Here is a 12,344-nt window from a genome sequence, read left to right on the forward strand (position 1 = left end):
CCTGCCTCAAGTAAACAGATATTGATAAAAATTATGATGGATGGAACGCAAAGTCAGTCTGTCGGCATCATTCCATGTCAATGGCCCCAACAATGCAAATGTCCAAATTCCGTTTTCTAGGGATTCAAATGCAAGCCCTAATGGAGCCACAGACAATAGACGAATATGCAGTGTTAACATAAACCTTAGATTGTCAATAGGACAAGAGTCTGTGAGCATGTGCAGTAGGAAGCTCCGCCCCTGCCTTCCTGAGCAGTAGGAAGCTTCATCTTCTCCGTTCATGTGCAGTAGGAAGCTCCACATCTTCCATTCATGTGCAGTAAAAATCTCTGCCCTTCCCTTCCTGCACAGTAGGAAGCTCCATCTCTTACATTCATGTACAGTAGGAAGCTCTGCCCTTACTGCACAGTAGGAAGCTCCATCTCTTACATTCATGTACAGTAGGAAGCTCTGCCCTTCCTGCACAGTAGGAAGCTCCATCTCTTACATTCATGTACAGTATGAAGCTCCACCCTTCCCTTCCTGCACAGTAGGAAGCTCCATCTCTTACATTCATGTACAGTAGGAAGCTCTGCCCTTCCTGCACAGTAGGAAGCTCCATCTCTTACATTCATGTGCAGTATGAAGCTCTGTCCTTCCCTTCCTGTGCAGTAAGAAGCTCCATCTCTTCTATTCATGAGCAGTATGAAGCTCTGCCCTTCCCTTCCTGCACAGTAATAAGTGCCATCTCTTCCATTCATGCACAGTAGGAAGCTCCATCTCTTACATTCATGTACAGTAGGAAGCTCTGCCCTTCCCTTCCTGTGCAGTAAGAAGCTCCATCTCTTCTATTCATGTGCAGCATGAAGCTCCGCCCTTCCCTTCCTGCACAGTAATAAGCGCCATCTCTTCCATTCATGCACAGTAGGAAGATCCATTTCCTTTATGCAGAGAAGAAGGCTCCACCCCTCCCTTCCTTTGCAGTAGGAAGCTCCATCTCCTCCATTAATGTGCAATAGGAAGCCACGCTGCTGTGACCAGGAGATGACAGGAAGTAGGATAGGTTGTTATATCCAGGGCACAGCAGCAGAGCTTCCTATTGTACTTGCTCACAAGCACTCACTCATTTCGGAATCGCTTGAACAAAGAGGAAAGATAATGAAAAGGCATCAAGTATTAGATTTCTCCTTTTACTATATCACATGTTCCTACGTTTGATCAATGGCTTTGTTTATGACCGTTGTCGATCTATTTCTGAAGCATACTTGACAAATTCTGGTTGAGCCCATCGATCTATAATAGAATCAATTTTCTGGCATTTTTGACCCAACAACTACTCTACTGCAGATAAAAATACCAAAACTGTTCATAGGATGCATAACCAAATGCCCACTACAGATGCTACAGTATAATACTGAAGCATCAATTAAAGAAAATCTGTTCTAAACAGTTTGAGGGAAGGGGGATTGGGCTAAGTTAATGTTATCCATACCTTTACTGATATAATCTGTTGCTCTCTGACTGAATAATAGGTTTTAACTCATATGCAAATGAGGCTTAAGTGCTGTGGGAGTGTCATTCCCAAGCCTCTTTCTCCCTATTTCCAGTCTACTTCTGTTTGATTGACAGCTCACGGGTTTGACTACACAGCTAGTGATCTGTCAAGCAGAAAAAAATAGGACTGTGTGGGGAATAGAGCTGGAAAGCCAGAGGCCGTGAAGTGCTTTGACACTCCCAGAGCACTTAAGCCTCATTTGGATAGGCATTAAGACACTGATTTTTCAGTCAAAGAGCAACAGACTGCATCAGTAAAGGTGTGCATGACATCTTTCATAGAGAAATATGACTCTATATTTTTGTGGAGAGGGTGATCGTGGGATGCGGTCATGAGCAGAAGAGACATCAAAACAGATTACGGGAAGTGTAGGGCAGGGCTTTGTCTCAGCTCCTGCTCTCCTGTCTGTCAAATTACACACAAGCATAACAGAGCAGTGGGCTATCAGGGCAGGGAAGCCACTGGACAATGGCAACAGCCAATAAGGGAAAGCAACTTACTGCAAATCAGAGGTTTTTTTAGAAAAATATATATTTTTTTATTGTGACAAATGGTTCAAAAAGCAGCTGCTTATACTTGGATAAGGTCTTGTACTTGTCCGTTCTTCATGTGCAGACAGTACAATGAAACACTCATGATTTACAATGAAGTTTCTCGCCCCCACAGGCCAAGTTTCCAGGATCTCTCATAGAGGAGGAATATCAATGACAATTACTGCTGCAGTTACACCAATTATATCACTGGTAGAGTAGTCCGTCTATCCTCCAGACATGACCCGAGGATTGGAATTTAGAGATTCTGATTTACACTAGTCAGATCAAAATTGGTGAAATATTGCACTGTATGTTAAAACCTATTTATGCCACAACTGCCTTGTTTAGTGTGAGATAGATCAAAGGCAGGGTCTGATTAGCTTCTATATAGACTTAAAAGCCCTCGCAATTCAAAGCAAGCACAAGCACAACCAAACGGGTTAATGAACATACATACTTAATACAAAGGTGCCTTAAAAATGCATGCAGCTTTGAAGCCTGGCAAAGAACACTAGTTATCTTCCCAAAGAGCATATAACTTCAATTACCACCGGACTGCTTCTAATACAGGTCACATCATCAGCTCAGGGATAGCTTGGATTACAGTTTATAATCGGGTGGAACATTTTATAATTAGACCATGTAATATTGCATCACAATAGACACAAAGTAACTCATAGCCGTACAATCTTCACCATAGGCATTGTGATATCAGGGATAGAGAGCAATCATATCTCTGGCATGGGTTATTTTAGCAACAAAAAAAAAAAAAACAGGATCATACAGGTGCAAAAAAGAATCTGACCAGTCCATGGGAAATGGGATTGGCAACCTGCTGAAATGTGTATGTGTAGGCATACAGGTCTTCAATATGACCATAGGAACACAGTGTGATGTGTAATATGTGTATGAAGCCATTTATGCACCCTAAGCTGGGACTACACATATAGGGGTTCCTTTAGTCTACCCTACTTGTTAAAAATAACCTATCAGGAAAGTTTTAATACTGAATCTAGTGGTATGACTGTACATGTCCCAGAACAACAATAAAAATGTAAGACACTTGTAGTAATCCAATATGCCAGCATTGAAAAAAATTAAGCTTTTAAAATGCCCGACTAAACCACCTGTCCCCCCACTATTCCATGGCCTCTCCACTCTGTCAATCCCAGAGACTACAGTTCAAGACCCTAACCTTGGCATACAAAGCGATCCACAATCGGTCTCCTCCATACATCTGTGACCTAGTCTCCCGGTACTTACCTGCACGCAACCTCCGATCCTCACAAGATCTCCTTCTCTACTCCCCTCTTATCTCCTCTTGCCACAGTCGCATACAAGATTTCTCCCGTGCTTCCCCCGTACTCTGGAATTCTCTACCCGAACATATCAGACTCTTGCCTATCGTGGAAACCTTCAAAAGGAACGTGAAGGCCCACCTCTTCTGACAAGCCTACAACCTACAGTAACCCTCACTCCACCATACCGCTGCACGACCAGCTCTGCCCTCACCTACTGTATCCTCACCCATCCCTTGTAGACTGTGAGCCCTCGCAGGCAGGTACTCGCTCCTCCTGTACCAGTCGCTGACTCGTTTGCCATTTAAACATGTAAAGCACCATGGAATTAATGGCGCTATAATAATAAATAATAGCACCTGCAATTTAGTCTGGAAGTGCATTGTAGGTTCATCGATATACCCAGAGCACTTTGATACTGCTTAAATGAACTTCCGGGCTAATTTTTCATTTGGCTTTTAAATTTGATTTCTCAGCACGTCAGATTACTCCCAAGTTTGAGTAGTAAAATCTTCCTGACAAGTCGCAGTGAAAGTCGTCCGAACTTGTCTAATATGCACTGACAGATCAACTATTTAATTGATATGGCGGCCTACTGAATGCTCCCTGATCAATTCTTTAAGGAAATCTATCAGTGGGATCAACCCTACTAAGCTGTCTATAGCATGTAGGTCACAGGAAGCTGAATAAAATTTTGATATCTACGATCTGATGACTTATTACAGAGAAATTCACGTTTTCTTATATGTAAATGAGCTGATAGTTCCTGAGAGTCAGCCTGCAGAGATTACTTTAAATGAAAGGGGGAGTTACCAGTGTGAGAAATGTAACTAACACAGAACAGTAGAAGTAAACTTTGTCTCATAACAAACATGCTTGCAGCAGCTCTCACAGTTTTGCTGTATTGCAACACTGCCTGTGAGATGGAAGCTGAATCTAAGAGGAACCTACCGTCACGCAAAGTGAGGGAAGGAATAAGTGTACAACGACGGGAAAAGGGAGCCCAACAACTAGGGAAAGGGGGAGTGGAGACCCCCTAGGCAGTTCTAATATCACCCTGCCTACCCTATTGTCCCGATATAGGTTCTGCACCTATCGCCGAGCAGAAGCCTAAACCCTGAATAACGCTAGAGCTAGGCACTAGATAGGGAAGGGACGGGGTGAGCAATACTCAGGCCCCACTACAAACTAAAGACAACAAGGTAAACAAAGGAGTTACACTTAGCTTGAGCAGACACCAGAGAGATAACGTCAACTGTCCTCCAAGGGTACCAAAGACAAGAATAGCCGACTGCCAGTACTCCAAGTCTGCACAGAAGTACATAGAACTACCACTAGCGACTCTCTGGAGAAACGGAGCCATTTTTAAACTACCAAGCAAGGGTGTGTCAATAAGCAACAGAAGGTGGAGGTCGCTGCTGAGTCCTAAAGGAAGAAGGATAAAACTATACTACAGAGATAAGAGGATCAAGGCTGTGTCTGCAATGCCTAGTGCAGTGAGCTTCTACAGCCTGATCCAGAGCAACAGCCTGTCACACCTGACACCTACAGATGTGTCAATTAGGCCACAGCCCCACTATCAGTATTTGGTATTTTTTTCTCAGGAGTGGGAGCCAAAAACCAGGTGAGGAACAATCAGAGAAAAGGTATAATGGAAACAAGTGCACCAATTATGCACTTATCACCCACTCCTGAGAAAAAATACTGACCGAATACTAATAGTGGGGCCGTGGCCTTATAATATCACACAGCTCTGCAGCGGAATCAGAAGAGCAGTGAGCGACCATCACACTGGTAATGCCCCATTTACAATAATTTCTGGAGGCAGATTCTCAGGGAGATCAGTGTCCAGCCCATAGCTCTGAACTGCTACTCTATAATATAACCAGGGATGTGTCCTTCTGTTTGAAGCCTCTATAGACTGGCCACACAGTGCGCCTGCACAAAGACAGAATAACATCGCGACCGGGAAGACGAGGCAGGAGGAGTGTGGCGCTGGAGATAGCGGTATGCGTGGGCGCTGATTGCATACCGCGATCTCTGACGCCTTGAGGACATACTGGAGAGTACGGAAGAGGACTGTGGCACCAGAATCAGTGCCTGCGCATATTATCATTTCTGGCGCCATTTTTTTTTAGACAAATTTACACAGTGTCTTCAACAAAATGGCACAGTATGAGCTTGTGCCGAGTCCGGCACCATTTTATTTAAACTTAACTCAAGCCACACTGTGCCGTCCAACGCCCGCTGTCTCCATCCGACCGCTCTCCATTGGTGGTAGCACCGGCCATCGCAATTATCCCTGTGGCCGGCGCGTGTGCACTGCCATGTTGACATTGTAGTAATTACTTCAATAAAATGACACCAGAGTCAGCACGTGTGCATACTGTGCTATCTGGCTCCATTTTATTGAAGACACTGTATATGCGAATTCACAGACACAGGGTCTGCAAAAAAAAAAAAAAAGTAGACAGAAATGTACCAAAAAAAATGCTCGCCACCTGGGTGTAGAACAGGTTTAATAGCTAGTTTACATATGAGAAAACAAGGATTTTTCTGAAGACATTGCATCGCAGATATTAAGGTATTGTTTTATTCAACATTCTATGATGAGAATCCATATAAATGGCTTAGGAGGGTTGACCCAACTAACAGATTTCCATTTAGCTTCTCAGGAAAAGCCAAATATTCTGGTGTACTGGGAAGTTTGGAACGAGAGCTGTTGGCCAACAGTCAAATGTATATTTGGGCACCTTTACTATGGTCAGCGTCTCGACTTTAGGCCACGGCCCCACTATCACTATTTGGTCAATATTCGATCAGTATTTTTTTTCCCCAGGAGTGGGAATTAAAACCAGGTGAGGAACAGAGAAAAGGTATAATAGAAACAAGTCACCAATTCTGCATTTATCACCCACTCCTGCTTTTGGCTCTCACTCCTGAGAAAAAATACTGACCGAATACTGACCAAACACTGATAGTGGGGCTGTGGCCTTAAGAAGAAAACGTTAATTGTGTTGCAAACTGGCAAAGCTCAGAAGTTGTGTTACTTAAAATGAGAAGTGCACCAAAAGTTTAAGTGTAAAAAAGTAAGCCAGGAGGTGGTATAAATTAAACCAAAGTGTCTAACAATGCATCAAAAACGATCATCCAGAATGAGCCAGTGTGATGAACTAGGTGCATAGCAATACTGACTAATCTAGGTTTGCACAGTTGGTATTTTTATTAATTGCATACACAGCATGGTCCATAGAAATGTGGTGGGTATCTTCATACACGGAGGGCAATTTTTAACTGAAATCCATTCACAATGTTGCCATTTTATTATATATTTAGAAAGATTAAAAAAAAAAAAAAAAAGGTAAGCAGACAAAAATTACACAAGCTCAGCCATTTATATCATTACTTTAATTTCAATATTACATCATATTAATAAGAAAATGGACAAGTGTGAAAAATTAAATATTTTATTCTAAACATTAGATACCAGCATTTCATTTCACATCCAGTTCTACAATTGAATTAATCACAATAAAGAACAAGCAAAAACACATGGCGATTAGTCACCTACAGGATTTTAGCTGTTGGTTTTAGTAGCATTTCTCCATAGTGTGAGCATGGATAGTATGGATTATCCCTTGTGTTTAGTAGTTCGTCCCCATTGACCTCAAGGGGAAACATTAGTGCATATAAAACAACTCTAAATGAGTCAATATTTTACCAAGGCCACAGTAAGGTAAGATTCCAACAGCTTATGTCACGTCAGGGTCACATACGGCTCTACAGATGGGCGTCCTTTCCTTTCGGAGGAGACCCATGTTTGGCTTCTATCCATAGTCATGCTACAAGGCTCGGTAAAGGGTTGGACAAGTTAGCTACCTCCTATAAGTAGGACACATTATTTTCTCCCTTCTGAACTAACTTAATGTCATTGTCTACCCAGGGGATTAAATGCAAATATTTGAGGCCAAAATCATTTTTGTAATAGGGATTCAGTAAAAAAAAATTTGCACTTTTTTTTTCCCCGAGGCTCTGTTTCTTGCACACTCAACTTTGTGGTCTGTGGTCATAAATCAGCTGAGAAAAGTTCCGAAAAAGACAAGTATAAAATGTGTCAAAGTTGGACAACCCATTTAATTCCATTACTTCTTTCTCCATGGAGCACGGCCTGGCCTCTGAAACTTTGTACTCCAGCTTGTGGTGTCTACAAATAGAAGCCGTACAATCTTCCTCCCCTTCTAAGGCCATACTGCATTGCTAAACATCTTGAGAAGTCATAGGTAGGACATCCTGAAGCACTGGAATGGTAAGGGTGCTTTCACATTGCGTTCAGGCACCCATTCGGTGAACCTGTCGGGACTTAAAGTCTTAACTCCCCTCAAAACTTGTAGTAGACCGAGTGTCCTCCTCCAGTAGGTGTATACGTCCGAAAATGATGCACGGCCGAGCGCACTTTCGCTTTGCCGGCACTATTATAGTTGATGGCTCAGTCGGCGCATACGTCCAAAACCAGTTTTGAGGAGAGCCCCAACAGGGCCACCGAATGGGTGCCTGAACGCAATGTGAAAAAAGGACAGGAACACAGCTCAGTCCCAGCTGGACATACTTTGGAGCTGCAGCCCCCAACCTTATGCTTAACACAGTATGGCGACTTGCTCCGAATTGGGGTCATCGATCTTTGGCTCGGGTGCATATTTAGCACCTGGAGTGCATGTAGCATGCATCCAAGGTATGTCTGCTGAGGAGCCACTTGAAAAATGTTGCAGCAGCTTTCAACAGCATCAGAAATGATAGGTCACTGGCAACTTATTTTTGCCAAAACTGGAAGATCGTTAACAGTAAACAAGCCATTAGCAATTAATTTCTAATGATTAGAAAGCTGCTGTGACAATAGAGAACCGGCCTTTCAGCAGACACCTCTAATGCATGTAACACACACATCAAGCGCCAAGTGTAATCTCAACCTGAGGAACCTAAGGTTCGGATCTGCTAACCATGAGAGAATGACAGCTCTATGTCTGTAATGGGAGGAGAGCTTGATTTTCAGAGGGTAGCTACATATGTAGAGGGTTTTCTCCTTTTCAAAAGCATAAAACTGTTTGCTTGCCCATTGAGTACCTAAAGCCAACATGTTTGTGTAAAATACAACAGACGGGCAATTTCCTAAAATAATAAATATTGCTGGAGACATTTTTCTAGTACTCAAACTTTTTCCTTTTACGAGGAGCAGGGGATATTTCCACAATCATACCTTTTTAAAAGTGCATGCTCTCCCTTTGTGATATTTGGCACCACTGATTGGAGAGTTACATAAAGTTCCTCAGACAAATGACACTTTTGGTGTTCTCATAGGGGGTCTATCACAAATAGCCAGTTTTGGAATATCCAGTCAACATTGCATAAATAGTAATTGGGTGTTTAATATATGGGAATGCCCACTAGACTAGAATAGAGTATAACCACAAGTGTGCCGCCAACTCTCCACCAGAAACTGAAGAATAAAGTGCAAAGTGCCTTTTATTGGATTCTAAACTTAAAGGAAAAGTTTTCACTTTATTACTATTAAGGTCTTCATACACAGAAAAGTTAGCCAAGGCAGTAGATTTTAAAGTGGCTAGCCAAGCATCTAACGTGTGTAGGGACTCCCCCACATTTAAAGTCAGGGAAAGAGGAATAGTGCATGCTGAATGTCAATTCTCAAAACTTCTGATGTTCTTGGAGAGAAGACAGTTTGGCAGTGGCTCGCTCCCTTCTCCCCATTCAGAACACATACATGGTCAGTCAAACTTCCAAGTTTATTTCCTTTAACTCCTGCACACATCCGCTGCACATATACAGCGGATGTTATTAGAGGGTTAAGAGTGCTACAGGCTGTGATTACATTAAGGTCATGGCTTCTGTTTTAATGAAGCTATGACATCTCTGTTGTCAAACAGGTCCTAACAAATGCTGATCAATAATCACTGACTCGTGAGCCCGTCCATTCCAGTTCTTTTTTTCTTCTCTTTCTTTCGACAAGAATAAAAGTTGTAAATGACAATTTTTCCCATAAATTAAAAATAAAACCGGAACGGAATCCAATGCCAATGTCAACAATGGCTGATCATTTTTGACTCATGTAAACCAGTCTCAGATCAGCTCACGATCAAACAAGATCCTTATAAATGTGTAGATTGGATGATTTATGCCAGAACGTGGCCTCATCTATATGGGGGATGCACCGACAAGACGATGCTGTAAGAGGACAGAACGATCGCTGGATTGGTATACAGTTGACTGCTAGTTGGTATCGTGCGTAAATCGTCACCTCTAAAATGGGCTTCCAATAACTTTGCTGGACCTTTTAATATAACTTTTCAATACTATTAGATGTTAAAAGGGAATCTGTCAGCACATTTGACCTATCTAAACTATTAATATGGGCATACAGGTTATAGACTGCTGAGGAGAGTGATATCAGATGTCTTGTGGAGAAATCATCTTTTATCACTCTATAAAAGTGCCCTCTTCCAGGCTCTGGGGAGGACGCTGTCTGGAAGAGAATTGAGGGATTATTATACATGACGGAGGAGTTACCAGTGTGAGACAAGTAACTAACAGAGAACAGAAGAAATGAAATTTGTCTTCTTGCAAATACATCTTTGCTTCTCTCCGAGCTCTGCTGTATTGCAAAAATATAGCAGCCCTGTATGCCTGTGAGATGGAAGCGGAGAGGAACCTGCAGATGTGTCAGGTATAGTCACACACAGCCCTGCAAGTGGGATCAGGAGAGCAGAGGGCGGCCATCACACAGGCATCTCCCCCTTCATGTATAATAAGCTCTGGAGGCAGCGTTATCTTCCGGGCAGCGTCCTCCACAGAGCCTGGAACAGCTCATTTATATAAAGAGATATCGTCGAAAGACGATTTCGCCACAATAAAACATCTTATATGAGGCATACAGGAGTCACTCACCTCAGCAGTCTATTACCTGTATGACCATATTAATAGTTTAGATAGGTCAAATGTGCTGACAGATTCCTTTTAAAAGGATCATCTGGCCTAAGACTACGGAGTACATGGAACATTTGCGTTTTCTAGTTTCATGGAAATAAAGCTTATTGATCAAAAAGAAAAAAAAGTTTTGGGTGGTTTGTTTGTGGCACTGTACCAGGGTCAGTTAGACAGGACATGGGTTTTCACTCTCCGCTTGTAAATAACATTTGTTTTACAGTGTTGGGTGCATTAAAATCTCTGCTTGGTGTCAGTATATATTAATATATCAAAGTCAAGCTCGATTTCCTCTCTACTATGCGACAATCCCAAGACGCCCTGATAAGAATGCTGGTGCAGATTGGTGGCACTTGGTTATTTGCTAATGCTCCCAAACTTTGTATTAGTTAGGAGGATCCAGCAGTTAACATCTGTTAATACTCCATAGCATGCTACAGTAATAGAAACATGTTCTTCATATGTGGCAATACTAGATCGTAATTAAAGATGAAAATCTCATGAAATATTCACAAGTCTCAGTGGAATTCAGTTTACGATCGACTTCTACATTTCATCTTATGCAAATTGGTTCTCCTCTAGAAGAAAAACTATATTAAACTAAACCAGGCAACCATCTGTAGACAGCCTTCCAGGATTCTGCCCTTTGTCAGGGTAGTGAAGGGACTTGGTTGGCTGAATAAAATGACTCAACTCTGGATGGAGGGAGCTTCTGGTTCTCATTGTCTCGCACCAGAAGGCATCCCAGCCAGCCAACCGGGACCCATCTCTTTACCGATGTGGGGCTAAATTCTGAATCAACTGTCTACACAAAAAGGTATCGAGCATGGAAAATTTGAAATTGTTTTCTTCTTTCTGGAGGAGAGCTCATTTGCATACTCTACCCATGAAGCTTTGCCTGGAACTAGTCCCCCAGAGGTCCTTTTTATCTTACAAGGTATGAACCTCAGAGATTTCAATCTTGAACTCCAGGGGCTGCAGGCTGTGTACCTGGGTACTACACTTCGGACATGTGAAATACATGTCAGCCATGTAATTGCTTTTAATGCAGTAATAGCAAAAGACATGAGTGCAACCGATGGTATGAGGCATTGTGGGCCATTCTCCACACAGGCAGCATTCCTTGCAGATGGTGGCTACGGATGGGTCAGCAAGTCGCAGCCCTTTGACTGGCTTACACCAAGAGAACAACTTCGATTTTAGCTTTTGAGTATTAACAAGGGGCAGGAGAAATATCAAGAATTCAGCAAATCCATGCCACAAAATTTCCCTGTTCATGTAATCAAAGCCAACTTGCCGCACATCTTGGGGTTTCTTGAAAACGGATCGAATGCCGAGCAATCGTTCGGTCAATGTTGCAAACTTTCCTTGCTGTAGAAAAATTAAGAAGTTTAAGAGTCCGAAGACCTTGGCGAGTCCAGAAACAATGTTAATTATATGCTTCATCCTGAGAAATGATGACCCGAAAGGGTTATTACTGAATATGTCATAGGACCTTTCCTCTAACCATTTGCCCCCAACTGATAACAGCGCGAACCATACTTTCTGCTGTTTATTAAGTGGCTGGTATTTCGGAGTCTGAGACAAGTCGTTTTTGTAATGAATGTTCAGTATTGCCTGGCCCACAGTCGCATTCTTGGAATAGACGGTGTATCTCCACAAAAACAGCCATAAAAAAGCTTTAATCTCCGCTTCGTAGCGGCTCAAAAGTCCTGGTTTGAAGCCTTGAAAACAACTATTAAACTGAGTCCAGATTAATTGCTCCAATGCCTTGTTTAGTTCAATAGCATCCAGTTGACTAATTCTTAATACAGGATTTATGTCTTCCATATTGTTTTTAGCCATGGCCGATTCAACTGCAGGGAAATAAATCAGGTTATTTAACATGCAGAATAATTATCTGAATGAAAAGCTCCAAGTCTAATTCAGACCATATATTATCATCAAGGTCAATGAAGAAAGCTGTAAAAGGGCAAATTCTGGTTATTA

General features: G+C 42.2%; 1 protein-coding gene across 3 annotated transcripts in view; it reads right to left on the reverse strand.

Moving 5' to 3' along the window:
- PEX2 (peroxisomal biogenesis factor 2) overlaps positions 1-12,344 on the reverse strand; it is a 56,855-nt gene that overhangs the window by 24,201 nt on the left and 20,310 nt on the right. For 2 of the 3 annotated variants that reach the window (XM_073679472.1, XM_073679474.1), the window contains one exon: positions 7,943-12,211. The exons of the other annotated variant lie outside the window; for it this stretch is intronic. In XM_073679472.1, coding sequence (XP_073535573.1) covers positions 11,286-12,200 — 915 coding nt within the window. In that variant the 5' untranslated portion in view covers positions 12,201-12,211 and the 3' untranslated portion in view covers positions 7,943-11,285. Of the gene's footprint in view, positions 1-7,942; positions 12,212-12,344 lie in introns of those variants that run through there. 3 annotated transcript variants of the gene reach the window in all.

This window comes from Phyllobates terribilis, unplaced genomic scaffold, assembly GCF_046119375.1.
Source record: "Phyllobates terribilis strain yellow unplaced genomic scaffold, ASM4611937v1 Scaffold_4__5_contigs__length_816908805, whole genome shotgun sequence".
Classification (NCBI taxonomy): Eukaryota; Metazoa; Chordata; class Amphibia; order Anura; family Dendrobatidae; genus Phyllobates; species Phyllobates terribilis.